Source organism: Vipera berus (genome assembly GCF_964194415.1).
Source record: "Vipera berus genome assembly, chromosome: W".
In the NCBI taxonomy this organism is placed as follows: Eukaryota; Metazoa; Chordata; class Lepidosauria; order Squamata; family Viperidae; genus Vipera; species Vipera berus.
The window spans coordinates 65,146,667-65,172,011 of record NC_138210.1 but is presented as its reverse complement, the minus strand read 5'-3'; the positions used below and the strand labels follow the sequence as shown (position 1 = coordinate 65,172,011).

At 41.1% G+C, this 25,345-nt stretch overlaps 3 protein-coding genes across 3 annotated transcripts; 1 reads left to right on the top strand and 2 right to left on the bottom strand.

Moving 5' to 3' along the window:
* Positions 1–4,492: 4,492 nt before the first annotated feature.
* Positions 4,493–5,446, bottom strand: LOC308676363 (olfactory receptor 11G2-like; the record flags this gene model as incomplete). Its single annotated transcript, XM_081342173.1, has 1 exon — positions 4,493–5,446. One exon carries the CDS (start codon positions 5,444–5,446, stop codon positions 4,493–4,495), a length of 954 nt encoding a protein of 317 aa, XP_081198299.1.
* A 7,696-nt stretch (positions 5,447–13,142) lies between these two features.
* LOC308676362 (olfactory receptor 11G2-like) lies at positions 13,143–14,099 on the bottom strand (the record flags this gene model as incomplete). Its single annotated transcript, XM_081342172.1, has 1 exon — positions 13,143–14,099. The coding sequence occupies one exon, from the start codon at positions 14,097–14,099 to the stop codon at positions 13,143–13,145; it is 957 nt and encodes a 318-aa protein (XP_081198298.1).
* Positions 14,100–24,363: 10,264 nt separating this feature from the next.
* Positions 24,364–25,329, top strand: LOC308676360 (olfactory receptor 11H6-like; the record flags this gene model as incomplete). The annotated part of the gene is made up of 1 exon (XM_081342170.1): positions 24,364–25,329. One exon carries the CDS (start codon positions 24,364–24,366, stop codon positions 25,327–25,329), a length of 966 nt encoding a protein of 321 aa, XP_081198296.1.
* Between the last annotated feature and the right edge of the window lie 16 nt (positions 25,330–25,345).

Below are 25,345 nucleotides of genomic sequence, written 5' to 3'. Positions count from 1 at the left end.
TTTTGTATTAAGCAAGAGCATGTTACCAAGCATGGATTTAAATATTGGTGTGGACAGGTTTGACTGTATGCCAGCAAAAATCTCCTGCCTCTCATTTATAACATCTTCTGGCAGCACCAACTGGACACTCCTTATCCAGTAGGGTATTACAAATAGTTGCAAGCAATTAAAAACAAAAGAATACGAAATAATGTTGTCTGGGAGCAATCAAGAGCAGTTGTCAGACTGAATGCCCAGGATAAATTTTGGAGACTTGTGGCAACAGGAATTTCCTGGGCTTGAGTGAAATAATTGGCAATCCATGGTGGTTTCAGAAGGAGGCAAACTAATTAGGTAAATCAAACCTAGAAAGGTGCGAGAAGAGGATTAATGCAATTTGAAATCATAGAGGATCATTTGCCTAGTTTCACTCTTCATTTACAGTGCAAAATCAGGTATAAACAGTGTGTTTGTTTGCCTATAATTGTCAGCATTTCCACAAAGGTAAAAAACCTAAGTCTTATCAGCAAGCTAAGTATTGGACATGAGACCTATTAGCTTATTTTACTGGTTTTAATGCTTATGCTAGAAGTTCTTGGAATTGGCAGGAGGGGGGGAAATACCTTGACAGATGACCAGAATGGGCTTAGATCAAACCAGTCCTTGTGTGATCTGAACTCCATCTTTTACAATTTGATCCTAAAGTAACTTTGTCAATTGCTTCCACAGGATTTCATAGAAGGCTTTTGACTCAAATATCTAGGGCCATGGTGGCGAACCTGTGGCACGCGTGCCACAAGTGGCACGCAGAGCCCTCTCTGTGGGCACACACGCCATCGCCCCAGTCCTAGCCCTTCAGATGGATTTTATAAAACCTTTTCGATTTAGGTCTCTGCCGCCGTGGGCAAAAACAAAAAGGTTCAATCAATCAATCAATTCAACGTCTCGAAGGGAAGATAAAGATCTTGTTCTGTACCAGCCTGCTTTTCTGTCCCTGCAGAAAAGGCAGGGACAACCCCTTTTACAAGAAGGCAAGAGGCTGGAATTAAGCCTGCCAAATTTATGAATACAAAAACAAACAGAACAAGACACGAACCAAGAAACAGGAGCTTTTCAAGCGGTTGCCTTCAGCAAACCAGCCCTCCCACGCATTCCCCTTTTATACAGTTCAGGGCGTGGCTTCTCTCTGCCTCCTTCCGAGGTGCCCCATTGCCTTCCTCTGTTTACTCCTGATTGACTGCCTCCTGCGTCGGGTGTCCTTGAACAGGGCCAGCTGTGGGTCATCTTCATCCACGCTGTCAGGCTCACACAGCTGGGTCTCCGTCGTGACCAGGTGGGAGGGGCCTGGCTGAGGGCTCTGCGGAGCCTCAAGGCCATCATCAGCAAGCTCTTCAACACCCCCCTCCTCCTCCTCTGAGTCGTCCGACCCAACTGCCGAACCCACAGGCTGACCCTGAATCACAACAGATCTCACAAAGTTGGAATTGATTGAACTTTTTAGTCCCACCCAGTCTGCCGTTACCACCACAGCCACGCCCACCCAATGGGCCACACCCACCCAATGGGCCATGCCCACCCGGCACCCAATGATACATAAGTGGGTTTTGGGTTGCAATTTGGGCACTCGGTCTCTAAAAGGTTCACCATCACTGATCTAGGGAAATCCTTTGGCAGAAACTCAAAATTTCCTCAATGAATTGAGCAAGGCTAGCACTTAGGATGGTACCTAATTTGGGTAATGAAATGTCTACAAGAGGCATGTCAAACTGCCGGCCCGCAGGCCAGATGCATCATACTGAAACTGCGCTCACCCCATTGCTGGCAATGGGGGGAAAGTCACGCTACGTCACGCAACATCACGTGACATCACAAGTTTGACATGCCTGGTCTACAAGAAAACAACCCAGCTCAGACAGCACCAAGGACACTTCAGTGAATGGTTATCTCCTCACTGCAAAGCTGGGATACTGTTAAGGGTCATTGGTGCTCTCTGAGCTGGCTTGTTTTCTTGCAGATGTTTCATTACCCAAACTAGGTAAGCACATCAATAGTATTTTATTTACCTAGTTACCTTAGTTTGGGTAATGAAACGTCTGCAAGAAAACCATCAAACTCAGAGAGCACCAAGGATTCTTCCATTCAACCCTGAGCTACAAATATTCTTTATTGGTGGGTAACTGTGGCAACTCTATGACTTGTGGACTTCCAACTCCCAGAATTGCTGAGCTACAGCCCACTCTTGCCTTATCCCCATGTTTTCATTACAGTATAACTGCCAGGTCCCCAAATCCTTATTGTTTTCCCTGCATACATGCTCTTGTTTTGGGGCTTGTCATTCTGCTGGGGGGAGGGGGGAATTTGCTTCCACTTGGGATAACTTTTGCTTTCTACGTTTCGTCTCCCACCTCTATCCACTTATCAGAGAGATGGTTACAGAGAAACAAACTGGAGAAGACCTTGAGATGCGGGCCAACTGTGCCAGTTACCCACACATCGTGCCACCTGTGGATTGGCTGAATTTCAGATGGACACTGTGACTTTGGTGCGAGGAGGAATATTACTAGTTTAAGTATACCGTTAAAGCGGGATTTTCCCCAGATCTTGCCTTGACTTCCCTACTGTCTCTAACCCCTAATAAAAGTTTCCTTTTGAGACAATGCCTGTTTCAAGAGTTCTGCTCTTTTGGGTGGTTAGCTGAGGTGGGTCCTTACAATAACACCTCTTGCAAGATAAAGTGCAACTGTGTAGAATGAACATCTTTCATGGTCAGTTCAAATAGGAAGGTATGTAAATGCGGGTGTTTCTTGACTTCACTCCATGCTAATTGTACCTCAAAACGAAGAGGATATTTATCTCCTGATGTTCCTCCAGAAACCTTTCCCAGCAGTGATCCTGGAGAAAGAAAAAGGAGGTCCAAGAACCCCAGAGGTTCTAAGGAGACAATTAAAGCTTTGACACTTTCTAGTAGGGAACATTCACTCCAAATCAACTTTGGAATGATCCTCCCAGTGTTCTTCACTCATCGCTCCCAGGAATGTGCTCCCAATAAGAGAGCACAGCAGCAACTTAACAAGAACAGTTCACTTCTTGTGCTATTGTCTCCTTAGAAAAACAAACTGGTCAGTAGCTATAGACCTTCCTGGCAATAGGCCATCATAGACAAGTTGCATGGAGGCTGTTGGTATTTTGGGAGGCAACAGCAAATTTAAGCATAGGAGAACACCACTTTTATACATTGGAAAGGTTAAATCTCAGTATTTATTTATTTATTTATTTATTTATTTATTTATTTATTTATTTATTTATTTATTTATTTTTGGGACTTATATGCCGCCCTATCTCCTGAAGGACTCAGGGCGGCTAACAACAATAAAAACAACAATACAAAAATTAAAAGGAATTAAATAAACAGCCCCAAAATAAATTAACTACACAGTTAAAAATTAAAACATTTTAAAAATCCATCGTCAATCCAGGTCAGCCTGATGGAAAAGGAAAGTTTTGAGGTCGCGGCGAAAGGACCGGAGGTCCAGGGCCATCCATTTGATCATTCCAATCATCTTTTTTAATAATAGAAATATTATTTAAACTCTAGATCTCTTTTATGAATAAAACAGAGTTGGAAGGGACCTTGGAGGTCTTCTAGTCCAACCTCCAGTTTAAGCAGGAAACTCGACACCGTTTCAGACAAATGGATACTTCACATGATTGAAATGCATCTTTAGGTTTTTTGAGTATTTGTTCTGCCTCTGCTTTTTTATTATCACAGTGGAGCATCTATTCCCCTTTCAACTTTGGCCTCCTACTTATTTAGATATTACTAAGAGGTCTCCTTTCCCCTCTCCTTAAATTTAACCAAACATAATGGAATTAGGGAGGCCTGCTCAAAGTCTCATTCATCTAGTTCCACAGCATTCAGGAGATCACTTATGTTAAAAGGTAATTTCATGGGCTTTTAAAAATTCAGTGGCAAACAGATGTGGACACGTGTCAGAGAAGATGTTGTGAAACTGTCATGGCTTAGAGACAAACATCCCATATATGTTTGTTGCCTACCAGGACAGTCATACATGACATCCTGCCATGCAGAAGAGTAGACAATCTCTTTCATTTATAATTTTAGATATTGCATTTTTATTTCACTAGGTCATTCCAATGAACAGACCAGCTGGAACAATGCTGAAATGGGAGGAACAGTTAAAAATGAAATTATATACTTAATATTTCAAGAAGCAGAAGTGGTCTTCTTTATTCCGTTACGTATGTGCCAAAAGTATTCGTGATTTATTTTGGATCATGAGGTTAGCAGGTGTAAAACATGTGAGAGAAAATTTTTCTTTATATTTTTTCATCCACTACACTCCAATCCAATCCAGTTCATTCCATTCCAATCCAACGGAATTGAATAAAATCTGTTTAATTATTCAGCTTTTAAGCTATTTAAAAAGACAAATAAGGAAAATATTATACAATTTGCTGATTTGTTTTCTCATTCTCAACCCTTTTGCATACATTATTTTTTCTCTCTCAGCCTTTGCTCCATCCTTCTCAGCAATCGGCCCAGAGCCTCCTTCACCTGATTGTTCCTCAGACAGTAGATCATGGGGTTGAGAAAGGGCGTAATGACAGTGTAGAAGACAGTGGCTATTTTAGTGACATGTGACTGACCATCCCCACTTGGAGCGACATACATCCCTGCCACAGAACCATAGAAAAGGATCACCACCACCAGATGGAAGGATATTGTGGAGAACGCTTTCTTCCTGCTGTGTTGGTTAGAGGATTTGATCACTGTGACAATTATAATGCCATATGAAATAGTGACAAAGACAAGGTTACCCAATATAATCAAAATATTCATGGAAATCTGGCTAATAAAAGAAACATTTTTAAAAGGCGGGCAAGCCAGGGATAGGAGGCCTTGATCACACACAAAGTTGTCAATGATATTGGAGCCACAGAAGGACAGCCTGGAGATCAAAGTCACTGGGACAGCATAGTCCAAGAACCCAGCAATCCAGCAACCAGCTACAAGCTTGGAACAGTTTCTTGTAGACATGATTGTTGGGTAGCGGAATGGATGGCAAATGGCTAAATAGCGATCCAAGGCCATGGCTGAGAGGAAGAAGCATTCAGTACTGCCAAATGAGAAGAAAATGTAGAATTGAAGGAAACAGGCTTGGAAGGAGATGATCCCTTGAGGAGAAGCCAGATCAAAGATCATCCGGGGCATGGTGGTGGTCACATAGCAGATTTCCAACCAGGAGAAATTTCCCAAGAGGATGTACATGGGCAGCTGAGATAAGTGGTCATCTACATGCACCAGAGTGATAATAATGGTGTTTTCAATCACAGTTATTATGTAAGTAAAACTAAAAAGGATAAGTAGGTAGAATCGCCATTGCTGCCCAGTCTCCAAACCCAGTAAAACGAATTCCTGGACTGTGGTCTCATTGGCCAGTTCCATCTGGAATCAAATAGAAAGAAAGCAAAGTTCTACACTGTTAAAGAAGTACTATTCACAAATGTTTCTATCCATGATCTAAACATTCTTAAATGTGGAACAGCCAGAATTGACGATTTAATTTACTTGATTTAAGTGCCAACTGATTATGAATCAGTTTGATAGCAAGAAGGAATTGTTCTGATCCTGCTCATCTCCTCTCTGAGGCTCCTCTTTAATAAGAACATTTCAAGAAGGATGGAGTATGAACAACAGATTAGAGAAGGATCCTTTCACAGGATATCATGTATCAATGAATTATCATGAATGTATTTTTCATGTATCATGAAAAATAAAAAATAAACTCATTGTTGGCAGTGGCTTCTTCAACTGAATTCCTTTTAAGATTATTACTAGACTATCATAGAAACACGACAATAACTGCTATAGGTACATCATTCTCACAACTTTCCTGACCTAAATATTTGAACTCAGAGTTATGCAATACTGCATAATTCTCAGCACTGAAACACATCCCATCAATAGCCAAAGTAAACTATTTCACATAGCATAAAATATAGATGAAACAAGAGATGATAAATACTGTTACCTCTTCAAAGTGGGCTATACAGGGAAACCAAAACTATGAATATTTATACTAATTTTATTCTAAAGTTATAGTAATATAAGTAATATAATAACATAACAACACAACATAACATAACATAACATAACATAACATAACATAACATAACATAACATAACATAACATAACATAACATAACATAACATAATATAGTAATATAAGTAATATAAGGGACGCGGTGGCTCAGTGAGTTAGGATGCTGAGCTTGTCGATCAGAAGGTTGGCAGTTTGGTGGGTCGAATCCCAAGTGCCGCGTAACAGAGTGAGCGCCTGTTACTCATCCCAGCTTCTGCCAACCTAGCAGTTTAAAAGCACGTAAAAATGCAAGTAGAAAAATAGGGACCACTACGGTGGGAAGATAACAGCATTCTGTGCGCCTTTGGCATCTAGTCATGCCGGCCAGATGACCACGGAGACGTCCTTGGACAAGCGCTGGCTCTTCGGCTTTGAAACGGAGATGACCACTGGCCCCTAGAGTTGGAAACGACTAGCACGCATGTGCGGGGGAATCTTTACCTTTACATAGTAATATAAACTTGCAATCCTGAATATCTTCCTTTCTTCCTTCTCCTTATCTTCATCGGGGTCCTGTCTGGATTGCTTTCTCAAATTACATTTCTACTTTTCCCCTCAGACTTCTTTTATCTCACCATTGTCTTGGTGGTGGGTCTTCCTTTGGCTACTGCAGGTTGTGCAATATAGATACAAACCTAGAATTGCCCTGTAACAAGCAACAGAGCCAAACATGGATGATAACAGGGCGTGAGTTCAAATTGCTGATAGGGATGCTCCTTTCATTTCAACTGAAGCTGAACTCAAAGATAATGTGGGGGAAGAAAAAAAGAACGAAATCTCCGGAAGGAGCTGCCACAATGTAAGAAGGAAGAGCACCTGCATTTAGACTCCATAGAAACCTCCAGAGGTGCTGAGACAGAGAAAAGCATGTTTGAGGCACTATGAACCTCAACAGGAACAGAGAAATTAAAATGGGGCATCTCACAGCTTGTGCTTTATGGGCTGTAAGCTCAGGCTTGATCTGAGAGGCTGTCTTGGAAAGAGGAATGAGGCAAGAACAAGAGAGGTCAAGAAAACATAAGCAATTGCCCCAAATCAAAAATTTTCCCCTGACTGAGTCATTTAGTAAATCTTCCAGTACAGTAGTCAAATTTAAAGTGAATCTCTTCAGCCACATTAATGCCCCAGGGCAGAATTCTACGTTATCTATTAAACAATAAAAGTTTGTGAGACTGTGGAGGTGGGACTTTACTGATGGAGAGATCAAATGACCAAGCTCAGGAATTTAGATGTAGAATTTCAGCATCAGCACCATCACCACTCTATCTTCTTACCTGGGTATCATGGAATTTCTCTGGTTATAAGGATATGTCCCCGGATATACTTGATCAGATCTAGCTTCCGATCTAAATGAATTTTCTTATAGGAGATCTGGAGGAATGGGCACCTAATAGTACAGTAGATGGCTGTAATTCAGAATTGATCAATGAAACCAGAAACAGGGAAAGTGTTAGATTAAATAGGAAGCTTCCAACATTCTTTTTTCCCCCAAATTGCAAGCATCATTCAATAAATCTGACACTTTTAAAAGAGGTGGTCAAGTTCTGCAATACATTGCTGATAAACATCTCTCTCTCACCAAGTAGATTAAAAATCTATGTTCTGGAAGTAGCACAGGTAAACTAAAAACCATATAACCAGTGGCTTAGCACCTCTTAGGTAAAGATTTTACTGATACGAGAGACCAATTGACCCAGACCAAGAATTTACATGCAGAATTTCAGCACCATCCTCTTATTCAACAGCTCCTTTCGATCAACTTTTGTTGCTGGATCCATACACAGCTGTTTCTCAAAGACTTTGAAAGCCTCTAGTAAATATTAATGCTGCTTCCTCTCCAAACCAATAATGATCACTTACCATTAGCTCCACTCTTTGGCTCAGAGGACAGGGATCAGGCTGAGACTGGCTTGGATAAACTGGTCAATTAAAATGAGCTCAGTTGTTATTGAAATTGCTAGAAGTATGGTCAAAAATCATTAGAAGCCCCCCCCCCCATGCTGCCAGAAGATCCTGGTTGGGCTCTACTGGCAAAGAATAAGTCCTTTTTGCATTAAGCACAGGCACATTATCCAACATGGACCAAAACATTGGTGTGAAAAGGGTTGTTTGTGTGCAAGAATAAAGCCACTGTCTTCATTTATACCATCTACTAGCAACATCAGTTGAACACTCCTTATCCAGTAAAGCAGTATAAAGAATACAGAAGGTGCTGGATGAAATCCAGAGCAGTTGTCAAGGTGAAATTTTGGAGATTTTCAGGAACAGGAATTCCCTAGGCTGGTGTTAAATGATGTCAGTGGAATTAAACTCATGGGTTTACAAGATAAACTAATTAGACTATTCAAATCCAAAAAAGGAGATCCTGTGACATTTGAATTGGCAGAGGATTATTTTGCCTGGTGAGGGAACTGACCCTGGATTCACTCTTCACTATGAAAGATCAGTAGATATACTCCAAATGGAGAAGAGGGTTACCAAAATTATCAGCATTTCCATGAACAGAAAGATAGTTCCCTTAACCAGCTCTTGACCATCAAACTAAGTGCTTCTTGCAAGTTTTATTCAAACACTGTATCTTATTTTACTGATTTTGCATATTCATTTTTGACTGGCTGAACTGTCATCTTCTTTCCCTCATATTACAGCATAACACCTGGTGGAAGATAAAGTGCAAATAGAATGGCATGTCTATAAAGATGCTCAATAGGGCTATTTAACCAATGTATCCTGATCTTCAACAGGAAACCCACGGCAACAGTACTATTGGATGAATGTAAAGGAGGTCCAAGAGCCCTAGAAGCTCTAAGGAGAACAATGAAAGCTTTGACCCTTTCTAGTAGGGATCATTCACTGCAAATCAATTTTGGGGAAAACAAGATTAGATACTCTGAGATCAAGCAAAAAAAAAAGGCTGGGTGGCATATGGTATTGGGCAGGAGGAATAAAACACCCATATTACTCATGTTCATTGCCCATCTTTTCTTTCTTCAGTTCCAGAAGGACAAGAGTACCTCCCATTATAAATAGAACTAAATAAATAATCCCATAAATAGATGTATTTAAGGCAGTGGTGGGATTCAGCCAGTTCGCACCAGTTTGGAAGAACTGGTAGCTAAATTTACCTGAGTTCAGAGAACTGGCTGGCTTCTGGAAGTCCAGTCTAGGCCTTGGAGGCCTCCCAGGCCTAGAACATCCCACCAGAAGTGCATGGATACCATTTCCGGAAGTCCGTTCTAGGCAACGGAGGCCCAGGCCTGCATCACATAATAGAAACGGTTGTTCAGGTATTTGAATCCCACCACTGATTTAAGGTCTAGAGCAGACATGTCAAACACAAGGCCCGGAGGCCAGATCAGGCCCGCAAAGTGGTTTCATGCGGCCCGCAAAGCCATCCTGGAAACAGTGAGGGAACGGCCCCCACTACCTTGGCCCTGGCCCAGAGACCCTCCTTCTGCCAGAGACCCTCAGATCTGTCCCACTCCTGCCCAGGCCCCCATAGGCACCCTTGATGCAAACGATGTAGAGCTGGCCACACCCACCCAGTAGGCCACGCCCACCCTGGCCACGCCCACCCGGCCTCTTGAGGGCAACCGCAATACTGATGCGGCCCTCAATGAAATTGAGTTTGCCACCCCTGGTCTAGAGAAAGATGAAACTCCTATAAAAATCCTAGCCAGCTTCATAAATTGACTTTGCTAATTTTCAGGTGTTCAAAATTTCTGAGAAAGTGGTTTCAGATTGGTTGATGTGAAGTGAAGTTAGCATAAATTTGGTGCAAAAGAGCTAGAGAACTGTGAACAAACTAATACTTCATTTCTGATGATTGGCTGAAGCTTAATTCTTTATGCAAATATTCTAATGTGAGGAAGTTGTTGCCTAGCAGAAGTTGAATCCACCAAAGCTATGTGAAGAAATGGGCTGTTCTTTGCGATATATTAAGTTTCTTTTTGTTTGACGTCAAAGGGGAAACCAAGGCAATGTTTTCAAAATCAGCCAGTTCGCCTTTTGTATTATTGCGTGTTCATAAAGGAGCAACACGTAGTTTCAAGAGGGAAGCCCTTGAAACATGCCTTCATTCCTAAATCTAGATTACTGTCTTTGTGGAATTCCAATTGTGGTTTTTAATATTATGGTTGTTCTCTTTCCTGGGCATTATATTTTGTTGTTATATTTTTAACGCTTTTACTTATATAGTTGGTAGATTAGAAGTCACCCAGAGTCTTTTGGAGTGGATGGCTATAAATGATAATAATAATAATCAGAAAATAGCACTCTTCCTAACAAAGCACTGAAGGTTTTGAGGTGTGCAATATATTCACATTAATAAATGGAGAAAGAATTAATATGAAAACTCTTTAGAAAAGTATGATATGACAAGCAGCGAAAGTCATTTAGTTACATTTGAAAATTATAGAAGACCTTAGTGATAATATTGCAAGTTTTCCATCACACAAAATCAAAAAAAAACTAACAAAAAAACCCCAGCATCAAGTAATAAAGATTTGAAAAAAGGCAAAGCATATGTCAACAGTTTAACCAAAATATATGAAGAAGATAAACAAATGTTGACCAGGATGTGGGTAGAAATGTCACCAATGTGAAAAGCAAAATCATATGGAGGAACTGTGTAAAACTTCAAAAACAATTCATGTCATATGCACAATGTGCAAAGAAATATGGATCTGAAGATGCTGACTTTTTCACAGCAATAGCAATAGGACTTAGACTTATATACCACTTCACAGTGCTTTACAGCCCTCTCTGTTTATGGAGTCAGCGTATTTCCCCCAACAACCTGGCTCCTCATTTTACCCATCTTGGAAGGATGGAAGGCTGAGTCAACCTTGAGCTGGTTAGGATCGAACTGTCAAACTGCTGGCAGCTGACAGTCAGCAGAATTAGCCTGCAGTACTCCATTGTAACCACTGCGTCACCAGAGCTCAAATGACATGGATAGTAGGAGTCATCAGAACACAGACTGACTTAGAAACATGCACACATAGAGAATACTCATTCTTCATTATATTGTCAGATAAGCAGGAGACCATAAGTTCAATTCCTACCTTACCCATGCAAGCCAGCTTAGTGACTTTGGGACTTTGGGCCTAATTCACCTCACAGGGTTGGTATTGTGGGGAAAATAGGAGAAGGAAGGTGTGTTGGATATGTTTGCTACCTTTGGTTATTTATAAAAATAATAAAGGCAGGAAATAAATAAATAAACAAACAAATAAAATTGTAATTGGCAAATACAAGTAGTCCTTGACATACGACCAGAACTGAGCCCTAAGTTTTATGACCTTTCTTGCCACAGTTGTGAAGTGAATCACTAGTTGCTAAGTCAGTAACATGGTGGTGAAATGAATCTGGCTTCCTCATTAACTTTGCTTGTCAGAAGGTGCTTCCTAGTAGTTCAATGTTTTGAAGAGGGAAGAATTACCGTGTTTCACTGAAATTAAGACCCTGTCTTATAATTTTTTTGCCTCCAAAAGAGGCACTAGGTCTTAATTTCGGAGAATGTCTTACCGTAGGACCACCACAGCTAGGCCTCCCACACCCTGACACATGTTGCACTGCTGCTTGGCTTCTGCGGCCAATTGCCGCCACTTGTGGCTGGACGCCATGTGGCGCATTACACCGTTGCCGCTCCTCCCAGCAGGATGCTGCATGGTGCTTTGCGCCCTTTCTGCTCCTCCGGGCAGTATGCCACATGGTGCTTTACACTATTTCTGCTCCTCCTGGCAGGATGCTGCATGACTCTTTGGGCCATTTCCACAGTGGAAACAGCCCAAAGCATCATGTGGCCTCCGGCCGTGAGCAACAAAAGTGGCCTGAAACATGCAAGCAGCAGACGTGGCCTGAAGCACATGAGCAGCGGAAATGGTGCCATGCAGCATCCTTCTGTGAGGAGCTGCAACAATGCAATGTTCCACATGGTGTCTGGCCACAAGTAGCAGCAAGCAGCCACAGAAGAAGTCAAGTAACGGCCTGACAGGTGTTAGAGTGAGGGAGGCCTAGCTGTGGTGGTCCTACCAATAAGGTAAGTGGGTGTGGGGCGCGTGGGGAAGCTTCAACCCCCCTACCCCCACCCTAGCTTGATTTTTAGGGGTGTGCCTCACCCCAGAACTAGGGCTTATTTTGGAGTAGGGCTTTTTAGGTCCACCCCCCAAAAATCAAGCTAGGGCTTACTATCGGGCTGAGTCTAACCTTCAGGGAAACACAGTATCTATAGTAATTACCTGTATGGAAAGTCTATATAGAAAGATGAAGGAAGCTAATTATACCAATATTAGTTATTTGAAAGATCTATGAAGCTTGAATGTCTTGTTTTGGTAGATCAAGGAAGGATCGACTTAAACAGTGTAAAATAATTTTTGGGTGATCGGAAAAACTTCTGTCTCTGTGTGGATATGTATTGGACATTTCAGAGTATGATGATGGAGAAGTTAGAATTTAAATATTGCACTATTTAAAGACATAAATTTATTTGAAGATTTAAAGGCAGCCTGGGTTCAAGACCCAAGCCCCGCATGACACGGTGAGCTCCCATTCTTGCCTCATCTCCTGCCAACCTAGCAGTTCAAAAGCATGTAAATGCAAGTAGATAAATAGGTACCACTTTGATGGGAAGGTAACAACATTCCATGTGCACCAGTGTATAGTGATGTGGCCCACATTATCAGAGAAGTGTTTTCAGACAACACTGGCTCCCTCAGCTAAGAAACAAAGATGAGCACCATCCCCTAGAGTCAGACTGGGGAAACCATTACCTTTACCTTTATTGCCCTATTAATGTTGCATTTTGAATTGAAATCATAGGATTGTAAACATGAATTTGGATCAATCACCTGAAAATTAGGACACCTACGTTCCTCTTGGTTAAGTTCCTTGTACTTGAAATCTACTTTTAAAAAATGGAGGGCATGAGAATTTTCTAAAAGGATTTACAACACTGGTATTAAAGGTTGAATAGATTTCTCCTTTCCACTCCTGTTGTCACGATGTGATGTTTTTTCTCAGCCATCGCTCCATCCTTCTCAGCAACCTGTCCAGGGCCTCCTTCATCTGATTGTTCCTCAGACAGTAGATCATGGGATTGAGAAAGGGCGTAACGGCAGTGAAGAAGACAGTGACAATTTTACTGACACATGACTGACCATCCCCACTTGGAGTTACATACATTCCTGCTACAGAACCATAGAAAAGGGTCACCACCATGAGGTGAAAGGATACGGTGGAGAAGGCTTTCTTCCTGCTACTTTGGTTAGAGGATTTGATTAGTGTGATAATTATAACGCCATAGGAAATAGCTACAAAGACTAAGTTGCCCAATATGATGAAAATATTCACGGAAAAAAGGATAAGTGGAGCATTTCCAAATGGAGGGCAAGCTAAGGACAGAATGGCTTGATCACACAGAAAGTGGTCAGAGACATTGGAGCCACAGAAAGAGAGCCTAGAGATCAAAATTATTGGGACAGCATATACCAAAAAGCCAGCCATCCAGCAACTAGCCACAAGCTTGGAACAGTTCTTTGGAGACATAATTAATGGATAATAGAGTGGGTGGCAGATGGCCAGATAGCGATCCAAGGCCATGGCTGAGAGGAAAAAGTCTTCAGTGCTACCAAGTGAGTAGAAAATGTAGAACTGTGTGAAACAGGCTTGGAAGGAGATGATCCCTTGAGGAGAAGCCAGATCAAAGAGCATACGGGGCATGGTGGTGGTCACATAGCAGATCTCCAGCAGGGAGACGTTTCCCAAAAAGTTATACATGGGGAGCTGTGCTAATTGTGCATCTGCATGCACCAGCATGATAATAATGGCATTTTCAGCCAAAGTGCTTATGTAGACAATAGTAAAAAGGATAAGGAGGAAGAACCGTTTTTGCTTCCCATGCTCCAAGCCTAGCAAAATGAATTCCTGGACCGTAGTTCCATTGGTCAGCTCCATCTGGAATCAGGAAAAAGAATCAGGATAAAATATCCTTAGCAATTCACAAATATATCTATTTCCACAATGGATTTAAAAATGGCAGAGTACAGAACTACCAAATCAACAAGAAGGAAATTTCTGGGATTGCTTATCACATCTGTGTGTGTGTGTGTGTGTCCTTAAGCAAATGCTCTTCAAGAATGTTGAAGAATGAAGAGCAGATTAGAGAGGTGGATGGGAACCTTATGAACTCATCTATAACTCTATCACTGAAAAATCAAAAGGATTACTCATCAACATGAATAATAAAATACAAGCTCCTTTTAGTTTCTTATGTCACTGAAACCTTTTCAATGTCATTTAGTATCATACAAATTAAAAAATAATTGCTATGAGCACATCATCCACACAGTTATCACTCTAGACCTAAATATTTGACTTCTGTAACAACTTCTGTTTCACCATATCAATAGCCAAAGTAGAGTGTTCCATATGCCTAGTAGATGAAACACATAGGAGAAAATACAGTTCACTAGATGCAGCTTAATGTGTTAAGTTTCAACTTTGAAACTTAACATTAAGTAAACCAAGATCATGGCATCCAGCCCTCTCAATTCCTGGCAAATAGATGGGGAAGAAATGGAGGTAGTGATAGATTTTATTTTCCTGGGCTCCAAGATCACTGCAGACGGGGACTGTAGCCAAGAAATTAAAAGACGCTTGCTCCTGGGGAGGAAAGCAATGGCAGATCTAGACAGCACACTAAAAAGCAGAGACATCACCCTGTCAACAAAAGTGCGTATAGTCAAGGCTATGGTCTTCCCAGTTGCAATGTATGGCAGTGAAAGCTGGACCATAAAAAAGGCTGAGCGCCAAAGAATTGAGGCCTTTGAACTATGGTGCTGGAGAAGACTCCTGCGAGTCCCTTGGACTGCAAGGCGTTCAAACCAGTCATTCCTAGAGGAGATCAACCCTGACTGCTCTTTAGAAGGCCAGATCCTGAAGCTAAAACTCAAATACTTTGGCCACCTAATGAGAAGGGAGGACTCACTGGAGAAGAGCCTAATGCTGGGAAAGATTGAGGGCAAGAGAAGAAGGGGACGACAGAGAATGAGGTGGCTGGATGGACTCAGGCGTGAGCTTAAATGGACTCCAGAAGATGATAGAGGACAGGAAGGCCTGGAGGAACGTTGTCCATAGGGTTGCGATGGGTCGGACACGACTTCGCAGCTAACAACAACAAGATGCAGCTTTAGAACTGTCTCCCTTAACATCACAGCAGGTGATCGAAGAAAACTTGGAGGACAACATGGTGTGGGTTGGAGATGTTTCCAAAGAAACCTCCTTTTGATTACAACTTAGGCTGGACTCAGAGATGGAGATGTAGAGGGGCTTTGTGGGCTGATAGAAGAGCTAAACTCTAGGAAGGAGCTGTCATCACGCAATGGATGACAGCACCAGCAATTAAACCTAGGAGAGAAGTCCAGTCTTCCAGGATAATGAGTCAGGATCTTTCCACTCAATGCACTATGAACATTAAGCTCCCACAGATCAGATTGGCAGAGAGTCTAATTTCAGTGCAACCCAGATGTCTAGTATTTATCTCCTGTGAGATGTGATCTCAGGCTTCACATGAGAAACTGTTCTGGAAAGAGGAATGAGACAAGACAAAGAGTGGGTCAAAAAAAAATTAGCAGCTGCCTGGAATAAAGCATCTCCAGATATTTCCTCAAACAACTTAGCAATTTTCCCTGTGGTGAATGAGTGCATCTTTTTAGTCACACTAATGCATCAACAGCAAAATCCTACTATTAACCATGAGAGTTTGTGAGACAGTGGGAGCAACACTTTTGACCCCATTTCATCTCCTTGCCTTGCTACTCTGAAATTTCTCCAGAGATATCCCACAGGTGCTTTTCCAGAATGCAACTGGACTTTCTTGGTTTTTTTTTCTTTGAAGAAGCTTTTTGGATGAGAAACAAAACATTTTTTAAAAAAAACACAAGAAAGTCCAGTTGCCTTTTGGAAAACCACCTTTGGGACAACCACGACCTGGATGATTGAGAATGCCCATAGACATTTCTCCAGAGATATATTTGATAAGCTTTAGTTTCAAATTTGATTTTAGTTTCTTATAGGAGATCTGGAAGAAAGACAACACAGTGCTAGATGGTTATTACTATATTTTGCTCAAGGAAATAGGGAACAGGGAGAGAGCTAGATTAAGTGAGGAATTCACAATATTTATTTCTCCCAAATTTCCCATTTATGAAACTTGCCACATTTAAGGGGGGTGGCAATGATATTGCTGATCAAATTCTGCAGTATATTGATGGTAAAGGACTCTCTCCCTCTCAGGAGAGTAAAGATCTATAGCCTGGATTAAGATGTAACAAGGTTAAACTAATAAACATCCAGCCTGTAACTCCAGTAGAGACTAACAGGAAAGGAGAAATGAACCAGCCCTAGAATTTCGATGTAGAATTTCAGCATCTTCCTCCATGCAACAGTCTAGTTTAATGAAAATAAGGACTAGGGGTGACTTGATAGCAGTGTTCCGATAGCTAAAGGGTTTCTCAAAGAAGGGAGAGTCAACCTATTCTCCAAAGCACCTGAAGGCAGGACAAGAAGCAATGGATGGAAACTCATCAAGGAGAGAACCTAAAACTAAGGAGAAATTTCCTGACATAACAATTAATCAATGCTTGCTTCCAGAAGTTGTGGGTCAAACACTAGAGGTTTTAAAGAAGAGACTGGACAACCATTTGTCTGAAATGGTATAAAGTTTCCTGCTTGAGCAGAGAGTTGGACTAGAAGACCTCCAAGGTCCCTTCCAACTCTGTTATTCTGTTACTCTAATCCAAAGATGGGAAATGAAACATCGCAACACAATTCATGGTGCAATTTACCAACCAAAGAGATGTCTTCATTTTAATTGAAAGAGGCTGTAGGAATGGAACTTCTGGGACTGGATCTAAACTGAACACCATATAGAGGCATCTCTCAGAAACATTTAAAGTCTTTGGTAAATGTTATTGATGCTTTCTCTCCAGGCAGGTAATAATCACTTACCATTAGCTCTGTTTCTTCTCCCAGAAGACAAGGGTGTGTGGCGGAGTCCGAGGCTGCCTTGCATAAGACAGTCAATCGAACTGAGATCAAACTCAGCATTACAAAGCGACCCAATGAAGAAATGTCTTGGTTCTATGCGATCCTGCCATACTGGGCCATACTGGAGGATAATCAGTCATTTTTGCAATAAGCAAGACCATGTTATGCCACACGGATCAAAATATTGGTGCAAACAGGATCGTTTAGTTGGAAGAGAACAATCATTGTGTATCATTATAGCATCCACTGGCAATCCCAGATGAACAGTCCTTATCCAGTAGAGGAGTATACATTGTTATTAGTATTTTTTTTAAAAAAAATAGAATGCAAAGGAGGATTCCTGGAAGCAATCAAGTGCAGTTGTAAGAACTGGATAAATAAACCTTGGATAAATAGCAAGAGGAAGTCCCTGGCCACCAGTCCTTCCTTCCTTTTAGAAGGAAAGAAATTAATTAGGAAAATCAAACCTAGAATAAATAGGTCCCCAAAGGAGATTTAGTGCCTTCTGGATTTACAGAAAGGTGGGGGGAGGGGGAGGCTCCCAATCATGATTTTATTCTTCACTTACAGTAAAAAAAATCAACTTTTATGCTCTAAGAATGGGATTTGCCATGTTTATCAGTATCTCTATGTGGCCCAAGGAAGATAATTCCCATTAACAAGCAGTGGGCCATCAGTCTATCTGCTTCTAGCAAGCTCTATTCAAACATTTGCTAGCCATAAACAAAAGCAAAGTTTTTAGCCGGTGTGCCTTTGGCCAAAATAGGATCTGAGCCAGAAAGATAGATTAATACCTTTTTATTTATGTAAAGGTAGTCCTTGATTTATGACCACAACTGAGCCCCAAAATTTCTGTTGCTAAATGAGACATTTGTTCAGTGTCACCCCATTTTATGACCTTTCTTGTTGTTAAGTGAATCCCCACTGTCACATGAACAAAATTTTAGATGCTTGGTTACTGACTCATATTTGTGACGGTTGCAGTGTCCTGGGTTCATGTGATCACTTTTGGCGACCTTCTGACAAGTTAAAAATGGGGAAGCCAGATTCACTACACAACTGCATTAATAACTTAACAACTGCAAGGATTCACTTGGCAACTGTGACAAGAAAGGTCGTAAAATGGGGCAAAACTCAGTTAACAACTGCCTCGCTTAGCAACAGAACTTTTGGACTCAATCGTGATTGTAAATTGAGGATTACCTGTAATAAAATTCAACTTTCTGGGCATTCTTGTCTCTGGCTGGTTTGAACTTATTCTTATCAGAATTTCACATTCTTTATGGGAATCCACTTTGTTGCTTTGTTACTTCAAAAAATTAGGAGGATCAATCAAAGACATGCCTAGTTACTAAAACAAGGGACATGGTGGCTCAGTGGGTTAGGATGCTGAGCTTGTCGATCAGAAGGTCGGCAGTTTGGCGGGTCAAATCCCGAGTGCCCCATAACAGAGTGAGCGCCTGTTACTCATCCCAGCTTCTGCCAACCTAGCAGTTCGAAAGCACGTAAAAATGCAAGTAGAAAAATAGGGACCACTACGGTGGGAAGGTAACAGCGTTCCGTGCGCCTTTGGCATCTAGTCATGCCGGCCACATGACCATGGAGACATCCTAGAGTTGGAAACGACTAGCACGCATATGTGGAGGAACCTTTACCTTTACCTTAGTTACTAAAAGGGACGCGGTGGCTCAGTGGGTTAGGACGCTGAGCTTGCCGATCAGAAGGTCGGCAGTTTGGCGGGTCGAATCCCGAGTGCCGCGTAACAGAGTGAGCGCCTGTTATTCGTCCCAGTTTCTGCCAACCTAGCAGTTCAAAAGCATGTAAAAATGCAAGTAGAAAAATAGGGACCACCACGGTGGGAAGGTAACAGCATTCCGTGCGCCTTTGGCATCTAGTCATGCCGGCCACATGACCACGGAGACATCCTTGGACAAGCGCTGGCTCTTCGGCTTTGAAATGGAGATGAGCACCAGCCCCTAGAGTCGGAAACGACTAGCACACATGTGCGGGGGAACCTTTACCTTTACCTAGTTACTAAAACATTATTCAAAACTTATTTTACTAATTTTTATGCTTCTTTCCTGAAGACTTGTGCACAAGAAGGAAGCAGCTGAAGGCTGCAGTGTGCAGATGCCTTTAGACAAGGGCATCTGAACTGATGGTTAAGGTGCTGGCCTAGAATCAGGAAACCATGGCTGGGTAACTTTGTATCAATCACTCTCTCTTAGTCCAAGCCATATGGACTAAGAGTTGAAGTTGTGCAGAAAATACAGGTAGTCCTTCAGTTATGACCACAACTAAGCCCAAAATTCATGTTGCTAAGTGAAACATTTGTTAAGTGAGTTTTATCCCATTTTACGACTTTTGTTGCTAGAGTTGTTAAGTGAATCAATGCCATTATTAAGTTAGTTATTAAGTGAATCTGGCTTCTTCACTGAATTTGCTAGTCAGACCGTTGCAAAAGTTGACCACGTGACCCCCCGGGCCGTGCAACCATCATAAATATGAACCAGTTGCCAATCATCTGAAGTTTGATCATATGATCATGGGGATGCAGCAACAGTTGTAAGTGCGAAAAAAGGTCACAAGTCACTTTTTTCAGTGCCGTTGTAGCTCTGAATGGCCTTATTTCTGGTCAGAAATTCTGAACAGAAATACAATGATTGGGTACAAATTACTTATCAATATAGCACATGATAAGTAATGTTCTTCAGTATGAATAACACATATTCAAGTCATGCTGTTCAGGTGCTTTTAGCATGACATATACCACCTGGGGCACGATGGCTCAGTGGGTCAGGACGCTGAGCTTGTCGATCAGAAGGTCGGCAGTTTGGCAGATCGAATCCCGAGTGCCGCATAACAGAGTGAGCGCCTGTTACTCATCCCAGCTTCTGCCAACCTAGCAGTTCGAAAGCACGTAAAAATGCAAGTAGAAAAATAGGGACCACTACGGTGGGAAGGTAACAGCGTTCTGTGCGCCTTTGGCGTCTAGTCATGCCGGCCACATGACCACGGAGACGTCCTCGGACAAGCGCTGGCTCTTCGGCTTTGAAACGGAGATGAGCACCGGCCCCTAGAGTCGGAAACGACTAGCACGCATGTGCGGGGGAACCTTTACCACCTGGATTCCTGTTTGCCCTTCAACCCAAACTGCAACAAGCTTCTAGATACTGTTCTAACCACATCCTTGTGCATCTAATTATACTTTCTCTGTAGGATCTGCTTTCAACATTCCTTATCAAGTTTGCAGATCTTGTTCTGATCTAGCTAAGCTGCTGGCAGCTTCCTTTTCTGGGTTTCTGTGCAGACAAAAGCAAGATGGAAAGAACTGGATGGAAAGAATATGTTGCTTTTTTAAATGAAGTGCTTTCAAGACTGGGGGGGTCTCAGAACCTCATAGACTTTTAAAAAAAAACACCCTCCCTTTCTAGAAAGTGGTCTTGAAGGCCGAGGAGCCAGTCTCTAAAGAAAAGATCTTTTGGAGACTAATGAGGCAGATCCTTTGGGACACCTTCCCAAGAGAAACCGGATCTATATATAAGAGAGATCCTCATGCTATGATCTAGACTCTTCCCCTTTCTCCTCATGGAATGGTGCACTGCAGCCAGTGAGATACAGGATGACTCAACAGAAGATGGGGGTGAGAATTAACAGGAAATTAACTAAAGGGAAGAACTTGACCAAATAGGTATTATTTAAATTCTTCCTTAGCTTAAAACTAAAAGGTGAACATAGTGAACAATTGTGTAGCTTTCTGCTTGCCTAAAAAAAAAGGTCATATCTATTCCCTTTTCTTCCTTTTTTTTCTAATAAGGAAGATCAGGAAACTAAATTTTATTTTATTTTATTTTTTATTTTATTTTAATCCCATTTATATCCCGCCCTTCTCCGAAGACTCAGGGCGGCTTACAATTTAAAGCACAAATCAATGTGCTTAGCAGTAGCCTTCATTCTATGTATATGCCTGCTTATTAGGGCTTTCACACACACACCCCAAGCGGCATTATTACAAAGTCAGCTTAATTGCCCCCAACAATTTGGGTCCTCATTTTACCTACCTCGGAAGGATGGAAGACTGAGTCAACCTTGAGCCTGGTGGGACTCGAACCTGCACTAATTGCAGGCAGCTGGTGTTACTTAAGGAGGCATTAGCCCACTGCTCCACCAAGGCTCTAAATGACACATAACAATCCAAATCTAAACAATCTTCAAATGTTTCACACACACAAACACGCTTACTCTTGAAACAGACTAGGCTCTTTAGGAAATAGTTGTGGTGGAATTTATAGAAGGCTGAGACATATAGTAAGGGACATAAATCACAAGTATAACTAGATATGGGATTCCTTAGTTATTCACCAGTTTATAACTGCTGTGAGCGCTCTTTGAATTTTTCCCATGTTGTCAACTTTGTGGAAATAAAGTCGGTTTAAGAAATTCTTTTCCAAATCTCAACACTTTTGTTGAATTTGGCCAGAGAATTGGCTTGATGTTTTATCCAGTCCACATTTATCAGAGAATTTGAGTGGCAGATTCCCAGCTTTTCTAAAAAGATTACTATTTTGGAAGAGCTGTGGCAGTACATTGATTAGAATGCAGTATTGCAGGCTTAATTCTGCGGACTGCCAGCAGTTTGATCCTGACTCAAGGTTGACTCAGCCTTCCATCCTTCCAAGGTGGGTAAAATGAGGACCCAGATTGTTGGGGGCAACAGGCTGACTCTGTAAACCTTTTAGAGAGGGCTGTAAAGCACTGTGAAATGATATATAGGTCTAAGTGTTATTGTTATTTTACTATTTTTTCCCATATCTTGGGCTAGAAAAGGGGGAGAATTCTTGACAACTTCACAAGGGATTTTTTTTAAAAAAGGTTGTTCATTTACTGTTCCAATGACCAGTGTAAAAACAAATTTGTTAAAAATAATGTAGGGGACAGGAACCAGGGATCAGAGGGGCTAGGACATTTCCACTAACATACGGTAACTATTTGCCAGCTGCTGACAAGGAACTGAAGCACAGAATGCAAGCCAGATAGCATCAGTTGGGTTGGTGCAAGACAGAAAACCATTTTTCAAACAGAGTTAGAAAACACAAGGGGTGCTGGCGTTAGATGCTTGTTTGATGTATATCGAGTGAGATAGATGTATTCTCATGCTCCAGAAATGGTGGGCATTTCATGTTTGAATCAGGTGTGACTGGAGGAAGGGAAGGCAATGCTTCCAGGGGCTGAGTCATGACTGCTGACCAAGTTACTTCTACCCTAGAAGAATTTGGAGTCTCTTTCTGAAGGTTTCATAAGACTGCAGAGGGGGGGAAAATGGACCATTGAGAGTTACAGATTCAGCAGCATCCATACAAGTCAAAACAAGGACAAGCACTACAGTGCAGTCTAAGCCCCATTCTTTTCTATGTATGTGCAGTGTCAGCCTATGACACAAGGAAAGGAACTAGGGTGGAGACATTCATGTGAGATTTACACACATACATTTGTCTTGAAATTGCAGTTTTAGTACTGCATGCAACACTTGCTGAAATCCTAAGCAAATAAGTTGATGTCTTGATAGAGATATAGATGAGAGAGAGATAGATAGCTAGATAGCTAGATAGCTAGATAGCTAGATAGCTAGATAGCTAGATAGATAGATAGATAGATAGATAGATAGATAGATAGATAGATAGATAGATAGATAGATAGATAGATAGATGGATAGATATAGATAGATAGATAGATAGATAGATAGATAGATAGATAGATAGATAGATAGATAGATAGATAGATAGATAGATAGATAGATAGATAGATAGGTAGGTAGGTAGGTAGGTAGGTAGGTAGGTAGGTAGGTAGGGAGAGAGAGAGAGAGAGAGAGAAATAGATGTAGACAACCACAGAGACAGACTCTCTCTCTCTCTCTCACTCACACACACACACACACAAACACAGAAACAGATTTCTCCCCACACCAAAACACAATTAGAAAAAGGGAATACTTTATTTATTTATAGAAAATTACCATCCTGACCTAAACAGTTCTCAAGATTGTTTTTTTCCCTTTGTTATAATATTATAAATCACAATATATTGTATTATTTCAACACAGATTTGAATGCAGCAATATTTATATAATATGACTCAAAGTTTTTAATCTTTATTTAAAAATTTAAAGCATTAAAAATAAAAAGAGAAAAATAAAAACTCTACCAGTATCAGTTGCCATTTGAAATGTCACAGTTACACATATAACATTATTTAACTTTTCATCCAAAAATGATATTAGTTAAAAAAAAGAAAGAACCACTGCAATTCAATCTCGAACTATTTATTTAATTTATTTAATTTTTTAATCCATTGTATTATTACTTTGTTTTGTGTGTTTGTGTCTGTGACCTTAGATTGGTAACAGGAAATAAAACATAGATGGAACAAATTTAACAGAAGTTAAAATACTCAAAATATCTAAAAATAGAAAAAAGCAGGTAATGAAGATAATTAAACAGTTCATTGAATTAAGATTTGCTGTACTTCCTTTTCCTTTCCTTTTTCATGTTTATTTTTTTTTTTGAATTAGTATTTCTTATAACCTCTGCACTTTGCATTAGGTCGTCTACTCTGATAAAATAATTGTGTGGTTTAATTGTGTGATTTAATTGAGATACCTAGTTAGATGATAGAGAATATCTATCTATAAATTTTTGGGGTGGGAGAGGAGAAGATTGATGAGTTCTTAAAGATCTTTCATTTTTCATCTTAAAACTCTGCTAAATCTTTAAAGCTAAAATGAGTACTTTGTGATATAGCTACAACTCCAATCCTAACTCAGCTATGAACTAGCAGATCAGCAAACTTTAATACTGATAAGAAGGAATATTTGTGGGATCAGAGTAGAACTATGGGGTCCTTGGTACTCTCTGTGCTTGGTTATTTTCCTGCAAACGTTTCATTACCAAACTAGGTAACATCATCAGTACTCCTTGCAGATGTTACCTATTTGGATAATGAAATGTCTACCAGAAAAACCACCAAGCTCAGAGAGCACCAAGGATCCCACAAACTTTAGTCCATGTGACATTTCTCTGCAAAAAAAAATCTTATCTAGAATACAGATATTCCAAAGTTTATGGACCTTGATTACTCAGGTATATATTCTGTTACCTGTATTATATGTTAAAAGATGGCGACAGCAAATAGCACCAATGTCCAGGAATTCATTTTGGTGGGCTTTGGAGATGGGGAGAAGAAACGCTTACTGCTCCTCATTTTTTTCACTACTCTCTACATTCTTACTTTGGCTGAGAACATCATCATTATCACTGTGGTGGTCCTGGACACCATCTTGGTCCGTCTTCCCATGTACATCTTGCTGAGCAACTTCTCCTGGCTAGAGATGTGTTATGTGAGCACAACCGTGCCCCGTATGATCTTGGACCTGATCTCACCAAATGGGACCATCTCCTTCCATGCCTGCTTCCTTCAGTTTTACATCTTCTTTAGCCTTGGTGCCACAGAGTGCTTTTTCCTCTCAACCATGGCCTTGGATCGCTATTTGGCTATCTGCCACCCACTACGCTACCCCTCTATCATGTCTCCTCATTCCTGCTATGCCCTTGTGGCTATCTGTTGGATTCTTGGCTTTCTGTGGAATCTAATCCCAGTTGTTATGATCTCCAAGTTGGATTTCTGTGGTCCTAAGATCATTGATAATTTGATATGCGATCCTGGACCCATCCTTTCCTTGGCTTGCTCTCCGCTTGGAAATATGCTCCTTCACTATCAATTTGCAATGAGCTCTCTAGTCATCATACTCAACCTGTTCTTTGTTGTGTTATCCTACAGTGCTGTGGTTCTCACCTTGGTGAAAGCCACTCACCAAAGCGGCAGTAAGAAGGCCTTCTCCACCATCTCCTTCCATCTCATGGTGGTCACCCTTTTCTACGGTTCCGTAGCAGGGATGTATGTATCCCCAAGTGTGGAAAACCAGTCGGGTATCACAAAAATAATCACTGTCTTCTACACTGCCATTACACCCTTTCTCAATCCCATGATCTACTGTTTGAGGAATGATCAGATGAAGGAGGCCCTTGGCAGGGTACAAAGAAATAAGGTAGCTTTATTAAGATTTAATGCAAATAAATGTTAGGAAACTAGAAGAAAAT